Genomic DNA, 23,240 nt, shown 5'->3' on the forward strand with positions numbered 1-23,240 from the left:
TTCTTTCTGTCCTCAGAGAAGCCCAATGCACACTTTATCCCCAACTCTCCTGCTGAAGTATATCTTTATAGACCACTGTGTCCCCTCTAGCCCCAGAAAGGACTGAGCTAAGAAGAGTGACCACAGCAGAAGGCATGGAAAGAACAATGAGAACAATGGGCATTGTCAGCAAAGCCACTCCAAGGGTTTATCTTGATAGGGACTTTGTCAGTACAAGGTGCTGACAGCCCAGAAAGCGTGAAGAAGAAACTTTTTGACAGGGTGATTGATTTGAAATAAGGATGTTTAACTTGGTGTGAAAGAGATTCCAAAGATGTCTGGCTTATTAGAAACAATATGCTAACCATGATGAATAGGAAAAGAAATTTATTCCCTTCTGTCGCCAACATTCGCTCTCTTTAAATTAGTATTTTTTCCTGGAAAGCCTTGGCTAGGGAGACCCTGTGCCTCTGGGAGACTCTTAATGTCCCTGAATCCATGGAGTCTGGCAAGCAGGGTTTCTGAATCCACACTGGGGTTGGCGGGGGACTAGGCTCTGTGTGGAAGCAAAGGTGGGGGTCACGGTTACTGCTCCAGGCAAACAGGTTTTAGATTTAGCCCTGTCCCAAGCGCTGTGGTTGGTGCCAGCTGTATCTTCTCCCAAACCTCAGATTTCCCTTCTACCTAGATAGCCTACTGGTGTCTGAGAGACATGAGTCCCTTACCTGCTGCAAAGCTGCTCTCATGCGGCTTAGCCATTGATTTGAGCATGCAGCTGGGAGTACTGCCAAGAGGTCAAACAGAGGCCAGGGAACCCAGGACTAGCCCAATTAAGTGACTGGCAGTGAGCAAAGTGACCACAGCACCAGGTCCTTGGGACTCCCTCCCAGACGGGCTTTTTTGGAGCAATGTGACAGCTTTCTTGCTTGTTACTGGGTTTTTCTGTCATTAACAAAACTTCTGGTCTCTGTTGACTTCCAGAAATGGCTTCAGACATACCAGGATCTGTGACCTTGCCTGTTGCCCCCATGGCTGCCACTGGACAGGTGAGGATGGCAGGGGCCATGCCTGCCCGAGGAGGAAAGCGGCGATCCGGGTAAGCAGACCCAGTGTTTCCAGGAACTGGCCTTGGTAAAAGTTGAGCAATGCTTTTGACCTGTTAGCAAAGTATTGTTTTTTTCCCCCCTCCTTGGGAATAAAAGCTCAGCAGTTAGCATCCTGTTTAGATTTTGCAAGAGTCCTAAATATGCACATGATTTGCCTAAGTTTTCTGAGTCCTAGCACCCAGCTGGGAATTTTGTTTGCTTGTCCTTGTAGGGAGGGTGTGCTGAGGGGTCCTGCTGGGCCTTGCTTATGCTAGTTCTCTGAAGGAAGGAGTTAGTCCTCAACTGCTTCAACATTCCAGCCCCAGGAACTGTAAATGATCTAACTGGAGCCCTCCAGCCTTCCCTCCAATGCTCATCTTTCCTAGGAATATGCAGGAATTCTTTTGGCCAAGATCCAGCGCCCAAATGCCAGCTAGATAGATGTGTTGAATATTGCTCAGACAATAAAGAGAATAAGCAGTAAGCTCTGTTGACTCTACTGGTTCTGATGGGTCACAGACCACTTTTGAGCAGATAAAACCAAAACTGGCACCTCTTGTGTTGAATGAAGTTAGCATCTATACCCAGAGCCCAAATCAAACCAACCAAAGGAAAAACAGCTGGTATTTTCCAGATGAGTATATTACTGAACCCCGCTCCCCACTGACCTTTTTTAATTTTCAGTTTAGTAATTAATAAAAAACGCTGTCTCATGATGTTGTTCAGCTTCTGATCACACACTCTGCCCACGATTGCAGCTTTCCATCCCGTGAGGACAGAACACACTTTCCATAGCCCCAAGACTGCAGGCTGGACCCATGTTGAAATGGTCCAGGAGTTTAATTCCAAGAGCCTCTTCCAACCCCTGTGTGCTTAAAAAGGCACAGAGGCAAGGGGGCAAGTGCACACAGGCTCTGGGATAGAGTGGGGACAGGATGAAACAGTATAGTATTATAGTGCCAGCTGATGATGAGGACTGCTGGCGTACTGGGGTCTTTGGGAAAGGGCCTGAGAGGTACATAGTCATTGAGAGTTCAGGGGCTGAGAGTCTGAGTGTGGTGGCAAGGCCAGCCTTGGTCCTGCACACTCTCTGAGGGAGTCAGTGTTCTGTCTGCTGCTGCTGGGTCTCCTCAGAAGTTGCCTGGTAAGGGCTGCTGCTTGCCTCTGGGGTTTTGTGTACAGCTGCCTGCTATCTGAGCCATTGTTCTTACTAACTGTAGACTGAGTTCTGCTGTATAGCTTGATAAAGGAATGTGTACAGTGTTAAAATATAAATTTCTCAATTAAAAAAGTCCAGATTATTTCAAATGTTACTATCTTAACTCACACTATTTAGAGAGAAACTCCATTGCTCCTCCTCATCTTTTTCCAGAAGAGACCACACTAGGCTCTGCAAAGGGCACTTTAGGTTGGTGCAAGTCTAGACTTTCTCCCACCCCATGCTGAAGACCCATGAACCCTCCCTGTGCTGGGGGCGGGGTCTGTGAGCCTCTGTCTCCTTATGGTTTGGGTTGGTGTGCACCCAGCAGATTTCCACCTTGGCCTGCAGGGTCCGAACCAATCCTGGAGTTCAACCCTGCTGCCTGCGTTGCACTTAAGGTGGTCGGTCTCATGTAGGACTTAGTAGCTGCCCTGTGTTGTCATTGCACACACTGCTGTAGTTCCTTCTCCACTGCTTAGACACACCACGGCCAAGGCAACTTAGAGAAGACGGGCCCAGGCATTGCAACTACAGCAGCTGAGAGCTCACATCAGAAACCACAAACAAGAAGCAGAGAGTGAACTGGGAATGACACGTGGCCTTTGAAACCTCAGGGACACATGGCTATACTTCCAAAGCCTCCCCCCAAAGGGCCCCCCAAGGGGCCAAGTATTCAAAGGTGTGAGACTGTGGGAGATATTGACATCTCATTCCAACCAACACACACACACACACACACACACACACACACACACACACACACACACATACACACACACACACCATGGTATCAGAAGCTAGCGAGGGCTCCGGGTAGGCTGACACTTAGGCTTTGGTTCCATTCCACATACAGCTGAGGAAGCGTTCTACTAGGAAAGAAAGCAGAGCTGAAGGTAGGTGGGCAATGGCCACCAACATTCTGCTGCAACATGAGGCAGGGGCTCTCTGAAGGCAGACCAAAGAATTGGACTTTTACCAGAAAACCTGTCCCCCTTGTCATCTTTCTTGGGGTCTGTATGCTGTCTGCCCTTTCTTCCTGCCAGACTGTGGGGAGAAGACCCCATGGCTTAGAGATTCATCTGGGTCTAAGAAGGAGAACCTCCATTTTTAAAGACCTGTTTCCATAGTAACTCTTGCATCTGGGATTTTTTTTTACATCTTTTTACCCTGATGGCGATCCTTTCCATTGTGAGACACAGGCGGAGGCTGTGTGTATCAAAAGGCAGACAGCTCCATCAGGGCCTTGTGCCATGGCTGGCATTGACTGTTGTTTGTTGTCACTGTCACCAGCATGGTGTCTCCAACTGCTCCTTCTGTTAAGATTGTGGGACACCCTTGAAGAGACTCCAAGAGAGGGAGACGGAAGAGAATAGGGTGTCAGGAGAGAGAAAACAGCAGCACTAGTATCCCCACCCCATTCCTTCCCAAGTCTTAGCTGTCTCCCCTGATGGTCACTCTCATGGAGATAAGTGTGCCAAGTGCTGGGACAGCCATCCATTCCTCTCTAGTGCCTCACTGCCTCGTGGAGCTGACCCCTGAGGACTTTGAATCCTCCCGGATGTGTGCCTGGCCTAGTGCTGTTCGTTCTTCCTGCCTGGGCTTTCTTCCCACTTACTGAGAGGCTTAGCAGTGAGAGTCTCAGCAGGGTTCTGCTCTCCGGCTGGCAGCTAGGACACAAGGTGAAGGTTCAGAAGTTTCAGATTCTTTCCAAAGTAGCTCCACATGTGTGGGAGAAAGGAGCTGAAGCAAGTCACCTGACATACATTCTTGTTGTGACCTCTCCAAGCTCAGCAAGGGGTCTGGGAGGCTCCCTCAGGGCGAACTGGCCACTTTTAACCTTAGTGAGGAAGCAGCAGTGATGAGTGAAGCCATACATAAGCTCAGCCTAGCCCAAAGGAGCCATTGGCATGGAGGGTGGAGGCTGCAGACAGGGATGGGCAGGAATGTATTAGCTCCTGCCACTGCTTTGCATCCCAGGGCTGAGCTTCTAAGACACCGTTATTGAGGGAAAATTCCCAGTGCTGGGTAGATTGAGGCAGGAGGCTCCAGAGTTCAAGACCAGCCTGCCAGCCTGGTCTACATAGTGAGACCCCACTAAAAATATTAAAGGAAAGAGAGAGTGGGGGGGAGAGGGGAGAAGGAAGAGGGAGGGAGGGAAGGAGGAAGGGAGGAAGGAGAAAAGAAGGAGAGAGGTTTGTATCTGTAAGTGGATGTTCCTCAAGTTTAAATGTGTAGTTTGACTGTAATACCAACCCGCAGATCCAGGCTCTGAAGGAAGAACGTTTTCAGACACATTGTCACTTTGCTCTGTTCTGGGGACTGGTGGCCCAGGGGCCCAGGATTGCTCCTGCTAGCCACTGTTTGACCAGCTGTACTGGGATGACCTTTGTCTTTGTTTGCCGTAGCAAAAGGGAATGCTGTGTGAAAACACACATTTGATGCTGCACTGCTATTTATAAGGAATCTCTGCTTGGGAGATGCTCGTCATTTCCTTTTCACATAGGTTATGCTCAGAAATGCCTATCGAGGCTGCTTAGTCCAGCTCACTGGCGGGAAAGTGGGGTCAAGTGTGATTTCAGCTCACCTTTGGAAGACTCGACCGCCCATTCTCAGATCACTCTAAAAGCTACTTCGTTTTCTTAGAGTGAATACAATAGGGCTTAAAGTCATATTTTGATTTCTTTTATTATCCAGATGTTTCAGTATAATGAGAAACATAAAAGATATAAAATAAAGGATGATTTATTTACTTACACTTTTCATAGCAGAATAATAGGCACAGCTAATTGTAGTCATATTTAAAGTTGGGCATGGTGGCAGAGACGCGAAGGAGCACCTGGGGCAAGGTTGTTTTGAGGTCTTTTGTTTAGTCAGGAGCAGTGGTGTGTGTGTGTGTGTGTGTGTGTGTGTATGTGTGTGTATGTGCGTGTGTGTACACCCGTGAGCTAGTGAGACTGTGGAATGGTCCTGAAGATCTCAACAATCATGTGGGGGTCCTGGATTATCTAATAGGTCACTTCATGCTTTTCCAAATTACTAAACATAATTGCTGCCAAGTGTGGATCCATGCATGCACGAGTGGCCGGTGCAGTTCCTCTCCATGCTGCATGTGTGTGACTGCATGCACACTCACAGGTGGCAGGTCCAGTTCCTCTACATGCTGCATGTGTGTGACTGCATACACACTCACAGGTGGCAGGTACTGTTTCCATGCTGCATGTGTGTGATTGCATACACACTCACAGGTGGCAGGTGCAGTTTCTTTCCATGCTGCATGTGTGTGATTGCATGCACACTCACAGGTGGTAGGTACTGTTTCTCTCCATGCTGCATGTGTGTGACTGCACATGTGTACAGGTGGTAGGTACTGTTTCTCTCCATGCTGCATATGTGTGATTGCATACACACTCACAGGTGGTAGGTACTGTTCCTCTCCATGCTGCATGTGTGTGATTGCATGCACACTCACAGGTGGCAGGTGCAGTTTCTCTCCATGCTGCATGTGTGTGATTGCATGCACACTCACAGGTGGCAGGTGCAGTTCCTCTCCATGCTGCATGTGTGTGACTGCATACACACTCACAGGTGGCAGGTGCAGTTCCTCTCCATGCTGCATGTGTGTGACTGCATGCACACTCACAGGTGGTAGGTACAGTTTCTCTCCATGCTGCATGTGTGTGACTACATACACACTCACAGGTGGCAGGTGCAGTTCCTCTCTATGCTGCATGTGTGTGACTGCATACACACTCACAGGTGGCAGGTGCAGTTCCTCTCCATGCTGCATGTGTGTGACTGCATACACACTCACAGGTGGCAGGTACTGTTTCTCTCCATGCTGCATGTGTGTGCCTGCACATGTGTACAGGTGGTAGGTACTGTTCCTCTCCATGCTGCATGTGTGTGATTGCACATGTGTACAGGTGGGAGCCATAATTTCTTGGCCTTTAATTTTTATAGACACATCATGACTCCAAGTTCCCAATGGACTCCAATAAACTCTGGATCCACACGAGGCATCCTTTTCTTCTGCCTTCTACCTGACTGGCGTCTCACCTGGCCAAGCTATGTCCCTTAACTACAGAGCTCACATCCCCATTTATCTGCTCCATAGGGGATTGGATAAAGAAAGCTGTGTTTTGTAGGACTTTGATGATCACAATCCTATCAATGGCCCTCAAGATGGCTCAGTGGTAGGCACTTGCTGCCAGATCTGGTGACCTAAGTTTGATAACTGATTCACATGGTAGAAGGCGAGAGAGTCCTCTACCTCCACAGGCAAACACAGAAGTGCAAAAACAAACACACAGAGTTACAGAAAATTTAATATCAAATTGAACTGGATGGAATTTTTTTTATATATTTTATTTTTAAATTTAAATTAGAAACAAGTTTGCTTCACATGTCAATTCCAGGTCTCTCTCCCTTTCCCTCCCCTCCTACCACACCCTCCCACCAACCCCCCCCAATGTCCCCTCATTTCCCCAGGGAGGGTGAGGCCCTCCATGGGGGTGTCCATCGTCTGTCATTTCATCCAGGGCAGGGCCTAGACCCTCCCCAAGAGTCCAGGGTGAAAGTGCATCTCTCATTGTTGGATGGGAGCCCAAAGTCTATTTGTATACCATACCCGGGATAAATACTGATCTACTACCCAAGGCTCAATAGATTACCTAGGCCTCCTCACTGACACCCAGATTCAGGGGGTCTTGATGAGTCCCATGCTGGATTCCCAGGCATCAGTCTGGGATTCAAGAGCTAACCCTTGTCAGGTCAGCTGTTTCTAGGGATTAAACCAGCCCAGTCTTAACCCCTTTGGTCATTAGTCCTCCCTCTCTGTCACTGGATTTCTTGAGTTCAGCTCAGTGCTTAGCCATGGGAGTCTGCCTCTTCTTCCATCAGCCACTGAATGAAGATTCTGTTTCCCAGACTCTCTGGCCATGGGAATGTAGGCTGGGACTCCCCAGCTCTATGTCTAAAATCCATATATGAGGGAGTACATGCCATATTTCTCTTTTTGTGACTGGGTTACCTCACTCAGGATGGTGTCTTCTAGTGCCATCCATTTGCTTGCAAATTTCAGGATTCCATTGTTTTTTTCTGCAGAATAGTACCACATTTTCTCTATCCACTCTTCGGTTGAGGGGCATCTAGGTTGCTTCCAAGTTCTGGCTATTACAAATAATACTGCTATGAACATAGTGGAACAGACATCCTTGTATGAATGGGAATCTTTTGGATATACGCCTAAGAGTGGAGTTGCTGGATCTTGTGGTAGGTTTATTCCCATTTTTCTGAGGAATCGAACTGGATGGAATTTTAAAGATATGTGCATCTCACACCCATTTGAGGTTTTGATAAATCCCAAGTTCTTTGGAATTTATGGTGGGTTTTTATGAAGGAAGAAAGGTTGATCTTTCACTTTATGAGCACTAGGTGGCAGTGTGGTTCTGCAAAATTCAACTGGCCTCAGTTATTTTTATTTATTTTTTTAATGGTTATTTCCCACATGTAATTTCCAGGAAGGTGAAATGATAGCATAGTAATTATACAGGATACTAATGAGTTTTCTTCGTTCAGAATCACCACATCAGCTCCACTTGTCCTGTAGATGGTTCTGCAGTCCAGTGCTGGACTTCCGTAGTGATACTGTGAGGATCGTGCTTGTCTGTTTCCCTGGTGGCCTGCATGTGGTCTTTTACCTGTCTCACTGATTCTTCTTGACCATCTCCCTTTCTCTTTGTACACAGGTATCTCTCTCATCACAACTGCCATTCCCCCCATCCCTTATTCTTAGTATTAGGACAGCTGGCTTTTGAGGATCAGGATCCAAGTGGGTGAAGGGTCCCATCAGGCAATTTCTGGGCAAAACCATGTCAGCTCAGACTGCACTGTGCATAATCCAGGACAAAGACATGCAAAAAATGCTTGTCCTCCGTCCCTCCATCCCTTCACTTTGCCATATCTGACCCTAGTTCCAAGTTATTCCAAAGCCCAGAGGTCACCATACATCTCACTGGGGTTCGTCTTGGGGTATGCGTACAAGAATGACTCTTTACTGTATCATGACTGCTTCCTGGTGACCTAGGTTCCCTGTGCCTTTCTTGGGTCACCCTCCCTATGAGGGTCCAGAAGTTCTGGCCTCTGTAGCTGTGGTCTTCTGGCACACACTCCATTCTTTGTTTATTTTTGGGCAGAATCTCACTGTGTATCCCAGCACACTCCGTTCTCATAATAAGCCGCTAAAACATGGAATTCCTCAGCTGTAGCTTCCAGGCGACTAGCCTCCCTTCTGCTTGGATCACGAGGATATGCCTCACCAAATCCTTCAGGCATACTAAGAACAAGCAGGGCAGTTCAGGACCTGAGATGCCCCACTCAAGAGTCACACTTACTGTAGGTGTCTCATTTTCTTCCTCAGAAACCCTGAGTGTGCTTGATCACAGCTAAGTTCCCCCTCTGCCCTAACGTCTGCCAGACTAGTATTTGCTGACAGTAGAGGAATGTGGAGTTTTGAGAAGGAACATTTGGGATGTTAGTTAAGCAAGAATTCAGCAAGACCTTGTTTGATGTTTCCACGGGGAGGCCCAGTAAGGAAGAGGTCTGAAGAATAGCTCGGTGAGCAAACAGCTGCTTACTTGAGTGACTTTGATATCATATGACCATTTCCTCCTCAACAGCTTCATGTTTGGTCCTGGGCATAACAAAATAGTGGTCTGAAATAACCTTCGCCCTGAGGTTCACAGAGACTCACCAAGTCACAAGCAGTGTTCTTAGACAAGTTCACTGTTCCTTAATATTCCTTCATCACCCTTTGGGCTTCCTGTTTCTCAAATACCTTGAGCAATATACCAGAAATTTTAGAAATGATGTGTTGATATGGAATGCATGTTATGGAGGGGCCCATATACCCCAGAGTCGTTGAGAGACAAGAAACATTGATGTCTTTCCCCCAACATGGACTGAGCCATGCTTTGGTGATCTGAGACATGTTCTAGGGGGACAAGTTGACACTGAGCATTCCCACTTCTGACCAGAAAACTAAAAGTATGCACACTAACAGTATGTATACTGTGTTTTGTGACTCTTTCCTCCCTGAGATTGTAGGGATACTGTCTTAGCACTGCTAAAGGTTGGAAGCATTACATAGCAATGCGATGGGATGAAGGTCCCCTTGCTCCCACAGCTCATGTCATTAATTGCAGTCTCCTGAAAGTTCTAACCAGTGCTCACTTGTGGCTTTGACCTTTCAGAATGGACTTTGACGACGAAGATGGTGAAGGTCCCAGTAAATTTTCAAGGTGAGTTTATTTTACCTTTCTTAAGCCAGTAGCCAGCAGTCACATGACTGGCATGCACAGGCACTCAGTGGGTCTTGTCACTGAGTAAACCATTGCCTATTCTTTGACCATATGCCTTGTTTAGTGCCAGTATTTGGCCTAGTGACAGGCAGTTATTAGTAATCATGATATGTCCCAAGCCAGGTCTGGTGGTACACGCTTAAAATCTCAGCAGGTGGGAGTGTGGGGCAGGCAGATGGCAAATTCAAGGCGAGCCTGAGCTGTAGAGCAATGCCCTGTCTCCAAAAAAGTGTAGCAAAAGGGGAGGGGAGCAAGTAACTAGTTCTTTACCCTGTTTGCTTTTAAGTTAAACAGTGTCCACCAACTTTAATGGACTCCCGTAAAAACAAAATAAAACCTAGGGGTCAAGTTTAGAGAAAATTATCAATATGAATCATGTTTTTTTTTCTACTAAGGAAAATTAGAAGAAATACAAGAAATGTATAGCCTGTTTGGGGTTGATTTCAAGGTCCTCACAATGAAGCTACTGTGTGACAGCCTCTTTAGCTGGCTTTGTGGGGCTGGCTGGGGTGTAGTCTGTCTTGTAGGAAAGCTCCTGCGTCACCAGTACTGGTGGTGTAGGGTGGGCCATGGTTTCTGATTCTTTTGGGCTGTCTTGTTTGAGGTACTGTAGGGCAGTTAGGAGTGTACTGGAGGAAGGTGCCATTCTCCCATCCTACGATACATCCCATGTGTACCATCTTCTTCCTCGATGCCCCATCACTCAGACCTCCTTCTTGCTTATTAGAACTGTGTGACAGGTGAAGGGTGCCTGTCCACTGTGTTCACGCTCCACACGGGGACTGACAGCCTTGCTTGTTTGAAGCAGTTTTGAGAAGTGTGGTGTCCACACAGCCCCGGGGCTGGCTGGCTACTTTTCTCCATGTTTTAGTTCTTTTTGTCCATAACCAACATGTGAACTAAGCAGTGCTCTTTACAAATGCAGGAGGGATCCGTGCCTCATTCTTGTCCAGGGATTCCCAGAATCTTCAAGTCCACAGTAAATATCTCCTCACCCCATGGCTCATCCATCCATTTCCCAGCTTCTTCCTCAACTGAAGCATGAGAGATAAGAACACATGTTTAACCCATTAATGACCTTGAGGTCTCCTCTCAAAACAATATGTGAGCTTCACCAGCAGAACATGGCATCATCTCTTCCTGTGTCAACTGGACCCATTTGAGGTGTCCTGGTTTCTAAAGATGTATCTTAATAGCAAGGAGTGCTCTATTCCTGGAAAGGAGCTAACCTCCCCGTCTCTGCCAGAGCTTGCCCTTGCCACACACAACCTTTCTGTAGAGGGAAACAATGACATTGAGTTCTGTATGTCAAAGTTCCCCTCAAGACCACATACCATAGCACGTTCACCTCAGGAAATAGTGTTGCTGGGTCTCAGGACAATAAAGAGGAAGAGAAGCACGGAGTGACGCTTGCCTGACAGTGCGTGGCAGCGTCAGTGATGAAACAACAGCCGAGGTACACAGAGCTCATTGGGCCTGAGTGTGAGGAGGCAGTGGCCCCATGCTGTGTAACACTCTGAAGTGAGTCACATGTTACACAGTCAACTTCAGACCTTGGCTTCTCTCAACCACATCCTCTCCTCTGTGCCTTAAAAACAAGAGGGAGAGGGAATGTACTTCCAGCATGTGCTGTTACTTCCAGGGCTGGGTTCATAGGACCCCGGAGGCCACTGACTTCAATAGGCCATTTGAAATAATCCACGGCTGATGGACTTGTGGGTACATCTGGGTTGCACAGAGTTGGGGAGACAAGCAAGTCCACTCCCTACATTCCCCTTAACCATCCAGGGGAAGCTTAAATTCTGCTGCCAGTCTTGATAAGGTGCACTCCAAGGCCTCTCCCTTTCCCTGCCCCCATGCTTGCAGTCAGCCCATCGTAACGATCCCAGCGGCCAGGGCCCGAGAAGTATGGGGACTGTGACACAAGCCAGTCCCCATCCTTATTAGTTGATTCATAATCTGGGCAGATGCAGCACCATGATCTCTGTCCCCTGATGCGAGTCTAGTGAGAATTACCAGCGTTTCTCAAGGAATGGAAATAAAGAACTTGCCTTCCTTGCCCAGCACAGCCTAAGGAAGCAGCCTTCACTCGCTGGCACTGGGCTTGACTTCTGTTCCCTCTTGAATTCCATCGTCAACTCACAGTTCCTAACCTCAGACAGGGATGAACTCTCTGACTCTAGAAGACTCTGATCACAAACCAAAGAAAAGCACAAACCTCCCTAAAGGACACCAGGGCCTTTAAAGGTCATCCGTCCTTCAAAGGGTCAGCATCCTGATAGCACAGCCAGTCTATAAGCCTGCATTCAAAGTGATGCCCAGACCTTCTCACGACACTGGCCAACACGGAATGGCATTCTTCTCTAATGTCCCAGGATGTTCCTGTGCTGCAGGGGGCATCAGCTGCCACCAGTTGGAAGTGGCGTCTCGGGTATTGTTTCAGTGTGTAGACAGCTGACATGCCCACGCTATCATCAAAAGTCACAGTCACACATGGTACTCTCCATGTGCCTTATACTTACAGGACCGGATCTTCTCAGACCCCTTCCCCCTGTGACAGGTGAGGCAATGAGAGGTGCTCAGGCTGGGCACATGGCGACAAGGCTCCACTCGGTCAGTCCTGCCTTCGGTGCCTTGGGTTCTGGGGTTCCTACATGTATTCATTGAGGCTTCTGTTTGGGGAGCCCTCTTCACCACATACTTTCACACCGTCCTGTGGGACCTTAGCCTTTAGGTCACAAATGAATGATACGGTGACTGGGTCAGCATCTCCTGGTGGTCAGCGGGAGACTTTGTGAAGTGCCTCCTTGTCTGTGCGTTAATCAGGATTTGTGATGCCCCACTGCTCTGAGTTAACGCAACGCGGGAGGCCCCTTTGCAGCAGAGCTGGAAAAGAAAGCAGGTCAACACACAGGTAGCTGCACCTTCTTCTTTGTCCTTGATTTCCCCACTTGTCCCCTGAGGCAAGGCTTCAGGTTGTCTTGGTCCAACAGAGGTGTTACCTCCTCTTGCTCTGTCTCTCCTACATATATAGAGGCAGATTTCTTTACTACTGCTGCCTGGCTCCCAGAAATTATGGGTGCTCCTAGACACCACAGTCTCAGGCCTAACAGATCCCCTTCCCTTGGGGATAAGATAAGCTTGGGCCAGTAGATAGGGCCTTGGGACGTGCCATTCTCTTTTCACAGGATGCTGCTTTCGCCTCTGTATCCTTAAGGGCTTCAAAAGAAATCATCCACATCACTGCATACCAACTTATTTCTCAGATCTTGTTGCTGGGCAACTGGCAGTTCTCAGTTCTTAACATACTGCTAGTACCTCAGGCTTATCTCATAAAATCTATGATTATTGTATCATTTCCTGCACTGGTCAGTGAATGCAATTTTCAGCTTCCTTTAATTGTTCTCTTCCTTCACTTCAGCCCACGGATTGAATTTATATATGGATCTGTCAAGGAATATCACAAAGACCACTCCCAATGTTTATAGAGAAAATTAGTCCGTGGTAATAAGGTACCACTGGTTGCTACAGACACTACCTGAAAGCTTTGGGCTTAGCTGTAGGTTTGGGGGTCACTCTGAAGGACTTTAAGTGTCAGACTTACATTTAGAGAATTGTCGGTCTGGCTACAGTATAAGGCCTGAGATGGAAGGTAAGGAAAGATGGGAGGAGGCTTAGCCACATGGGGCAGATGGTGTCAGCCACAGTGGGCAGTGAGCACGGGCATGGGGAAGGGAGAAGAGTCGAGAGGTTTTGGCACAGACAGCATAGCCCAGAGATAAGTCAGAGTAGCCACTGTGTTCTGATGATTCAGAGAGGCTCTGGATGACAGGATATGTTCTGGAGTAGAGGGGTTCTCAGGGAGAAGTGTGTGGGGCTGGTGGGATATCCCAGCCATCAGACCGAGAGACTCCAGGTTGATTCCACCCCAGGTGGGGCAGGCAGATTCTCCTTGAGGGTTGCTCTGCACAGAGAGGAAAGCCTGTCTCACATGATCCCCACAGGAACATGCAGGCAGGTGCTGTGATGGGAGCTCTGGGTCCCGCCTGAATCACTTTCCCCGGAAGTGCCTGAACTTCCTATCTGACCTCCTCTTATTCATTAGCCTTTGTACTCTCAGAATACCACCTTCTCTGGGTGGCCCCGGGAAGTGTGAGCCTGCGAGAGGGGTATGCTCCTCCAGGAGGTGCCTTGGGTCTCGAGGACAAATGTCCAGCTGAAGCATGTGGTCTCCACCACATGACCTGCTCTGTTTGTGGAAGGGGAGGAAAGGGACTCTGGTCTCTCCATGGCGAGATTCCAGCTTGTGCTCAAGAGCTAGAAGTCCTCTGACCAAATTCCTGCCTGTGTCACTTTCTCTGGCTTGTAGGCGCCCCACCTCAACCTCTTCTCATCTGCTTGGCCCTGACTTCCCCTCCTTAACCAGCTCTGCCCGTTTCTGCCTGGAGGTGTAGACTTTCCTGACACTGGAGGATCTTTCTGTATACACGAGCATTGGTGCTTCACAGGCTGGTTTAGATCTTTACAGTTAATACCTGTGGGTTGGGGTTGGCCTCAGAAATCTGCTGGCTGGTCTGAACCCGTCTTCCTCCCCTCTCCTACAAGGCTCATCCACCTGTGAACCTTTCTAAAAGGTCAGCTAAAACTGACACTGTGGCACAGTTTCCATTAGATGTCTTCCTGTGGTCTGGCCTGCTCCCCAATCTCCAGGTTCCTCAGCTTCCTCGTGCAGCAGACCTGCCCTTCCTACAGGGATGTCTCTTCCTCTCTCAATGTGGCCTCCTCATCCTAAGCCTCCAGATGGACCCTCTTTCCAAAGCACTCCCCCTCCTCCTGTTGCCACGTATGTCTAACTCTGTCTGCCATCCCTGACCTCTTCCAGCCCCCCCTCCCCACCTTCTGTGTCTTTCTCTCTCCTGCCTTCTTTCTGCCTTCCAAGGCCTTTCAGAGCATGTGATCAGAATCCACCTCTGGGTTCCACAGTGCACCTTCTCACTCAATGCCCTTGCTGCTGGAAGACCATGCTGGGCTTCCTTGTTTTCTCTGTCATCCTCTCTCCACTGGGGACTGGCTTGGGACTCCGTGAATGGAAGTTATGCTCCAGAAGGCTCCCAGCAGGCCACCACAGGGACTGCTGCTGTGTGCACACGCCATGCGCATCTCGGCAAACACAGCACGCACACCATCATACCACCGGACCCGGCTGTCATGCTGTCCCACTTCCTGGAAGGATGGGGTGCGAAGCTGATGAACACATACAGTGTGTGGAGCAGACTTGCCTGGGGATCTTCTCTTCTTGCTGTTAGTGTCACTTTCCTTCCCAGAGAAACCACAAAGTCCTCCGTCCCGTAGCAGCACACATGGGCGTATTTTTAGGCACTGCTCCATCCCAGGGTACAGCTTTTTCTTAAGTGTGTTGAATGGGGCTGGCTGTTACTCTCTTTTGAGCCTAAAGGTAATAAATACTTAGACACAGAAATATTCTTCCGGCCCTCCTGTTAGATTTTCATTTTAAGCATCCCAGGGATGGAGTTAGGTAACTCCTTGCAGTATTTTTTAATTGGTTATTGGTTAATAAAGGGTCGCACCTGTTCTGTTACTATGCTGTGGAAAATGCACTGGATGTAGAACAAACACACGTTCACAGCTTTATATAAAGTAAATCTGCATCATCAGTGGTCTCCTTAGTGACACAAAGTGTAGTAAGGCTTGTGATAGTGTTAGGTACTGCAAGCCCATTGTCAGCTGAGGGTATTGTTAAGGAGAAAGGCATTTGATACAACTCCTGCCAAACATCTCAGCCTGGCCTGGGCTGCCTTCAGCCAGATTAGAACACTTACATCAGCCTGTGGCTGGCGAAGCATTCAACACATCCCTGCTTTGCAGTGGCATGTTGGGGTCTCGTGTGATATATTGAATCTGTGTTGAAAGTGAAAGTAGCATGATTGTGTGGGTATTTGTGATTACTGGGTGTTTTATCTATTTTGAGGACCGGTGCTTACTGAATGGGTTATCACCACCAAAAAATTGCAGGAGCATAAGTTGCAGGCTATTTTCTAGTGTTTCATGCCACGAAGCACATAAATCACATATGCAAGCAGTCAGGAGCGACGTTTGTAGGTGTGAGCCCACACATTGATTTTTAAGATCATGCGTATATACAGAAAGCCTGCTAGGATGCGTTGGCCTTCCATGATCCCTGGCCTTAATTTTTCATGTCTGGGAAAAAATCCATTGATATGTGGGTAATTTAGGAAGAACCAATACATATTTAAAGAAGGAGGTGACAGGGGTCCAAGCCCCGCGCACATAGACAAAGCTTACAGATGTGTCAGGGCTCTCAGCACTCAGTCATTAAGAAGCAAGCTTAGGAGTTTGGCCATCTGATGTTAACAGTGAGTTATTTTATCCCAGTGTCTGCTGACCCCTGGTCTGATCCTTCTCTTTTTCCCTCCCCCTGACCTCTTGCTTTCTGGGAAGAGAGAACCACAGTGAGATTGAGCGGCGCAGGCGAAACAAGATGACTCAATATATTACGGAGCTCTCCGACATGGTTCCCACCTGCAGTGCACTGGCCCGGAAGCCAGACAAGCTCACCATACTGCGAATGGCGGTTTCACACATGAAGTCCATGAGGGGCACCGGAAACAAATCTACTGATGGCGCATACAAGCCTTCCTTCCTCACTGAGCAGGTGCCCCAGTGTTTCTCTTCTGGTGTTGTGGCCAGTGGAAGTAGGAGAGGGTCTTAGCATGTGGGAACATGGAGGTCAGGTTTGGGGAAGGGGTGAAGGCAAGACATTTTGCTTCTATTCTTCAGCAAGAAGTACTCTCTCTTCACGAGTGCTAGATCTCTCCATTTTCTGCTCTTTTATCTCCCATACATCTCAGTGAGGACTGGTTAAAAAACAGTGTGATGAGCATGCTGACACAGGAAGATGGTGCTGATACCATAATTCCTGTATGGAAGGGTAGTGAGAGGATTGTCATGCCATGAGAGTCACAAAAGCAGTCATGGCGATGGCTACAGGGCCAGCACAGCCAGCACTGGCAGGCATTCACGGTCCTGGTGCAAGGCACACCTTTCTGTGCTGTTCATTTAGTTTAGCTAGCAAGACACTAGTCTCCGTCACTGTTTGAGAGGTGAGGAAGTCGAAGCTTGAATTTCGCATGGTCAGTTACTTAGAGAAGGAACCGGAGACTGGTCTATTGAGATTCCCTAAAGTCATGCTTTTATATCAATGCTAACTGGGGAGAAGGAATGCATGAAATAACAAGGCAGCATTAGTAAGTGGATTTACCGGAGCCAGATGGCTTGTGTTGCAAGTCCTTGTCCTCCATGTGGTGGACACAGTGAGCACCAGCTGATGCTTGAAGCTCTAGTTGACTTGTCTAACTAAACACGAAGTTAGGACTTTCTGAGTTCCATAGCACCTGACAGAAACGAGCCGATGGAGTCGGGAGAAAGAGGTGGCATTACATGGTTGTCAGGAGTGTTAATTTGGAAGTGCTAGTGTTCCATGTGTGGAATCTTGAGTAATGGAATGTTTAACAAGACAGAAAGTTAGGCTCGAATGAAATTGAGCACAAGCGACTGGGTTGCACCAGGGGCGGTGCTCAGGCAGAGGCTGTGAAGGAATCACAGAATGGGCGCAAAGGAAGTCAGTATACAGAGGGAGGAGTGGAGAAGGCATGAGGGATCATTGCTCATGCTAGGAACATTAGATCATTAGACTGCCTGTCAATGCTGTGACCACAGGTTTAGAAGAATGAGGGAGATCAACCAATGTCATTTTGCTGTCTGGTGCAGGCTCTTTACCTACACTGATGCCTTTTAAATGTTCCCAACTTGGTCCTTCATGTTGAGGGTCTCAGGAAGAAGGGAGTGGCCAGATTTGGTCTTAGAGATGTAGAGCATGGTGGCCCAAGGTCAGGCTTCCATTCACATTCCCATCTCTATAAAAATGGAAACCATGCTAGGTCCCAACTCTGTGAATGTGGTGAGGAAGGCATCCCTGTGCAGACTGGTTAGCATAGGGATGTTACTATAATGAAAGATGAAGGGTGAGACATGGAAATTATTTTTAAGTACTGCTAACACTGCGGTCAGTATGGAATGCTTTCTCCGAGTTTATTTAATCCTTACAAAAAGGACTCTAAGCAACTACGGGAGGTGGCAGAGAGACGGCAAGTACACATCCTCGAGCCCTATCGCGCCATTCTCTCCATCACATGCGCATTTACAGAGCCCTGTAAACACTTACTGTGTGGCAAGCACCTACTAAGCCCTGCACACCAGAAGCTCATTTAACCTCCAAAAATTTCACTGAAAGTAAACTTTATGAAATATCAGAAGCCAAAGCCACTAAATATCATGCCAGAGTTGTAAAGCTGAGTGGAAGGACATGGAATGGAAGCTTTCTTAACTTCCAAAGCCATACTGTCTGAATGGAGAAAGGAGGAGAAGCCAGTTATGAGTAACGAGCTCTCAGATGATGAACCTCAGGAGAGAGGATGGGGAGAGGGGGTGGGGGTGTCTCCATCCTACCGGATCTCGCAGCCCTTGTAAATTGGGTTAGAACATGCATGCACAAACAAAGCCACACAACCTCTTCCGGTGACATAGAATTCTCTCCCTCCCCAGACATCTTATCCCATTTTTTTAAAAGAGGACCTTCCTGTTGGGAAGATTTTCCTGATGCTGAGAAGGAAAATGCTGATGCTCTTAGAACTGCAGAAGCATCAAAGAAGAGACACAGGAAGCAGAAGTGACATGGGAAATTGACAGAGTAAACTTTTGGTTGAAACATGCTTGCACGGTCAGCATCCACCTTCGTTTCCCAGGCTGAATGCGTTTGAATTGTTCCCCAGGCAGTGCCTGCACACAAGCCACAAAATTCCTAGGCTGTGCCCCCAGAAGTTAAGGTCTTCTAGGGAGTTGGGTCACTAGGAGGTCACTCTGACCAAATGCTTCGTACTCTCTCCTTCGCTCCCTCTCAGCTGTCCCTGACTGTTGGGTGGGATTGTCTTTGAGCTTTTGAGTCTGGAGTGGGGAAAATGCTTGCTTACTGCTGATGCCAAAGAACGATTTTGTTCTTTGGGGCCCAGACATAGTGTGAGAAGGTGGGGGTGGTGGCTTCAGTCTCTAGTGTTTGTGGAAGCATACGCTCCACACCTCCTGCAAGCTGGGAGCCCAGGCATTTTATTCAGCTTGATGTGCCAGGATATACATAGTTACCATTGATCTGCCTTTAGGCATGGTTATCTCAGTTTAGCAAAATTGATTGTGACCCCCTGGGATGATGATAGGGCTTCAAGAATGAGAGGAACAAGAGTACAAAGTCCCCACACAGTGGGAAGACTGACAGTCTGCTTCTTTTTCTCTTCTCTCCTCACTCTCCTTCCTGCCTGCCACACAGGACCCCTTGTGACGCATTGGGTGCTGGGCCCTACTGCAGCGTCACAAAACTGGCAACTCAGCACCCCCTGATCACTGTCACCTGCTCCCTCATTTCTCCACACTGGGAATCTCCCCCATTCATGCCCTCAAAGAAAAGACAGTGCATTTTAGGGATGATGCAAGCTTTGTGTATTTCTCCAGAAAATAAGCTAACCAGGTGAAACGACATTCATCAACACAACCATTTGTACACCACAATGAGCAGCTACCTGAAGGAAGTTGAGGTTGCTAATTGAGAGAAGATAATGGATCCGGATCTGTTAGTACACTTGCTGACCATGGTCTTTTCTCCCCAGGAGCTGAAACATCTCATCCTTGAAGCCGCTGATGGATTTCTGTTTGTGGTAGCAGCAGAGACAGGAAGAGTAATCTATGTGTCTGATTCGGTCACTCCTGTTTTGAACCAGCCACAGTCAGAGTGGTTTGGGAGCACTCTCTACGAACAGGTACACCCAGATGACGTGGAGAAGCTGAGAGAGCAGCTGTGCACTTCGGAAAACTCTATGACAGGTGAGCAAGTGTAGCTTTTGTGTGGGTATGGCCATTTGACCTTAAACATTGTTCATCCTGTAAATACATTAGGAAGCTGGAAGTCATAAAATATCCTAAAGGTGAGGTGACACATTTTATTTAGTTTGTGTAAGGGCTTCATTCACAATATCTTAAAATTTTTAGAGTCACTTCCTCGCCCCTGGAATTTTTCCTGTAATTAGTGCATATGGCCAGTAGGAGGTGTTCTTGCTGCCCATATAGTCTCTACCTATTAATATGATGCCCATCACTTACACCCCAGGCCTTAACCACTTGAAAGACAGCTCCTTACTGAAATAGTTAAGTAAGTCAGTTCTGCCATAACATAACAGACTCTATTTCAAAATCACCTCTTTATACAAACACATGCAATGAGATCTGTAAAATTCACTGGGGGAAGTGGGTTGGAAGTAAAACACTCCATAGAAGATAAAAGTAAAAGAATATACTGAAAATGCCAGCATGGCTTTAGTTAAGAAACGGGAATTCATAAATATTAATAAGCACGGTGCATGGCCGGGAAAATGGCTTTTGGTTGGGGCAACAGGTCTTAGGAGATGTTGTCACTTGTGTGTCCTCTCAGAGTAGAAAGGACTGGCATGGCCACAAGGGTTCCAGCCTCCTGACATAATACTCCTATCACTTTGGGGATTAGGATGTCAACCTGCAAAGTTGCAGGCATGTGCTCAGTTCATTTCATCCAGGTCATGGTGTCAGCAGGTTTGTGCCCCTTGAGACCTCCTTAGTTTCCAGGTGCTTCCCCCTGTGTGTGTGTGTGTGTGTGTGTGTGTGTGTGTGTGTGTGTGTGTGTGTATGTGTGTGTGTGTGTGTGTGTGTGTGTGTGTGCATTCCTGATACTTCCCCTACTCTTGAAGGACACCAGTCATGTAAGTCGGATTTACCTTAATTACCCCTTTAAAGGCCCTGTTCCTAAAGCAGTCATATTCTGAGGTTCTGGGAGTTAAGTATTCAACCTATGAATTTATGAGGGAGGGTCTAAATTCTACCCATAGTACTTAGAATCAAATCCAGTCTGGTGGTGTCCACACTGGCAGAGGTTGAGCTGTTTCGGAGGGACAGTAGTGTTTTCTCAGTACTGGTGATCGGCGCATAGTGATCTAGTGTGGGGACAGTGTTTGTGTCTTGGCCATCTTTGCATGTCTGTGAAAGAACAATGCTAGCTCAGACTCAGAAAGACACCTTGCTCCCTCACTGGGCCCAAGTCTTACAACGTGGCAGTATATAAAGCTCAACACTTGGGAACTGTAAGAGAGAAAAGACATCAGCCAGGAAGTGTTGGTTTTAAAGCTGAAGTCACCTTCTCTGGAAAGAGTTGGGGTTTTTCCCCAAGTTTTCTGTGTTTGGCCACAGGATGTGGCTTCTTCAAATCCTTCAGGAGACCCAGCTGGGGAAGATGACAGGGGAAGTGGTGGCCAAGGGCAGGGCAGGTTCAGGTCAAGGGTGTTGCTAACTGGCTCATCAGAGGCTCATGGACATTTCTGTGTGAAATCTTCATCCATCTGGATGAGTAGAAATGGCTTTGGGGGAGTGCAGGCAGAGCTGGTACAATGCAGGTAGTCCCCGAAGATTTCAGAGGACTCCCAGGGAGCTGCGGACAGTCAGAGATCTGAGCTCTCTTTCTGGCCAGAGTCCTCTTGAAAAGAACATGGGGTTGGAGACTTGGGCCCTGATGCTTAGGATGTAGAGGCACAGGAGTTTTTTCTTAGAGTCACGTACTGAAATGGATTCTTCCAGGATACACGCAAGACTGTTGATCTGGGGGAGTAGCTTGAAAGAGTTCCTTGCAGCAGGGCTGCATGCTGGCGGGCATGGGGTTCACTGTGCCCAGGACAGGCTAGAGGTTGATTATTGAACATCCAAAGTGTACATTTAATATAAATTTTTGTTAGAAACTCTTAAGGGTTTCTTTATGCCTTTGATTATTGGACAAGGGTCTCAAATCCTTCTGTCCCTGAACCTCTGTGGTTTGAAGTCAGAAATAAGTAAATATGGCCACTTGGAGGAATCAAGGTGATGATTGCAGGGTCAGGGAGCTGGGCACGGCCTTCTGGGATAGAGGTGGCTTACCTAGAACAGGCAAACCCCTCCACTAAGGGGGTCTCCCTCCTCTGACCCTCTCTCCTAGAAAAAGGATGTCCCAGTCATTGGACTTGTAGCACTATCTGTACTGAAAGTAGGCTCGGGGAGGGGATGTTCTGTGTGTGCACAATGAGAGAAGGGACAAAGAGGGAGGGGAGCCAGAGCAGGGTATGCAGCCTGCCCTGCTACTGCAGGGACCTAGGCAGTGATGCCTAGAGATGTGGTATCAAGAAGGGATGGTGAGGCTCTTTGTTGAGCTAAGTCTTTCCATAGCTGGTCAGGTGTAACCAAGGGTGGTAGGAAGATACTGGAAGCACAGCAGGGGTGTGGACCACTACAGTGGTTTGTTTTTCTGTGAATGAGTGCTGGACTCTAATTACTGACAAACAGTGCTGCCCTCAGCCAGCAACAGCACTGTTGAACATAGACACAGTCACTGATAGGGAGCTGGGAGACTCATTTTCACTCTGGTCTTTACTTAGTGACCTTGGGAAGTTCCTTTCTTCTTTGTTCTTTGTTCTTCTTATCCCAGCACAGAAGATTCCCAAGGCTCCTTCCAGCTCTGATTTTATTCTTTCTTCTAAGGTTTCCAAATAGGATCTAATCCATTGGTTAGAAACTTGTAGGAGGAGAGGGGCTAAAACCTGGAGCAGTAGCAAGGCAGGCCAGTGCTGTGGTGAAGTAGTGTCACTACCGTTCCGGAAGGTAGCAGTGGCCTTGTGAAGGAAGTAGGGGTGTGTCCAATAACCTGTATCCAGGCACAGGGTCGAAGGCTCTGAGAGCGGTGTTCATCAGCTGGCTATATATACTGAATGCTGATGTGTTTTTAAATAGACCTCCTCATAAACCAGGTTCTGTACTGACTGCTTGACAAAAACATGAATTGGGGTTTGCAGGAGCCTAACCCTGAACTTCCCTTAGGAGCAATGGTTCAGTGCTTATTCATCTACTGTCCATAGTAGCTTTATGAAGCATAACTATCAGATAACGTGAATTCATCCTTAGTCTTTTTCCCCAGCACCTTTTCTTTGTTTCATGTGGGGCTTTCAAGTGACATCACACTTTTATGTGCAGCTCTGGGCTTGGAGCCTCTGGCTGTGCAGTACCTAACATGCACAATGATTTCTGCCCAAGCCCCTGTGTGTATTCTAGGCTTGCCTTGCTTAGCCTGTTTATATCCCTCTGCTCTGTCCTGCCCTGATCGGTCCCTCAGAGCCCGGCTTCGAGGTTAGCCTCTCCATCCACTTGGACTCATGTGTTGAAGTGACTCTTCGGAGGAAGGAGGGATACTGAGCAATGAGTGGTGTTTAAAGTGATCCTGATGGGAGACGGAGTGTTGTCCAGAACAAAGAATGCCTTGTGGGGAAGGGGGCTGCAGAAATAACCACTTCCGATTCCAGTGATCTGAGTAGTCACTCTCAGTGGGGATGGGGATGGGGTTGGGGGGAGCGTGGAAAGGCCCGGGGCGTTCCAGGTGACAACAGACATCTCACTTAACTGGATATAGCCAAGCACCAGGTTCAGAAA

General features: G+C 47.9%; 1 protein-coding gene across 9 annotated transcripts in view; it reads left to right on the forward strand.

The window, feature by feature from the left end:
* Nucleotides 1-23,240, forward strand: part of Arnt2 (aryl hydrocarbon receptor nuclear translocator 2) — a 148,849-nt gene that overhangs the window by 38,015 nt on the left and 87,594 nt on the right. For 8 of the 9 annotated variants that reach the window (XM_005077855.4, XM_013118935.3, XM_013118934.3 and 5 more), the window contains exons 2-5: nucleotides 961-1,075; nucleotides 9,516-9,563; nucleotides 16,104-16,317; nucleotides 19,379-19,592. In XM_005077855.4, coding sequence (XP_005077912.1) covers nucleotides 961-1,075; nucleotides 9,516-9,563; nucleotides 16,104-16,317; nucleotides 19,379-19,592 — 591 coding nt within the window. The remainder of the gene's footprint in view (nucleotides 1-960; nucleotides 1,076-9,515; nucleotides 9,564-16,103; nucleotides 16,318-19,378; nucleotides 19,593-23,240) is intronic. The other variant, XM_040729052.1, reaches the window with a different exon arrangement.

This window comes from Mesocricetus auratus, unplaced genomic scaffold (genome assembly GCF_017639785.1).
Source record: "Mesocricetus auratus isolate SY011 unplaced genomic scaffold, BCM_Maur_2.0 Super-Scaffold_4256, whole genome shotgun sequence".
Classification (NCBI taxonomy): domain Eukaryota; kingdom Metazoa; phylum Chordata; class Mammalia; order Rodentia; family Cricetidae; genus Mesocricetus; species Mesocricetus auratus.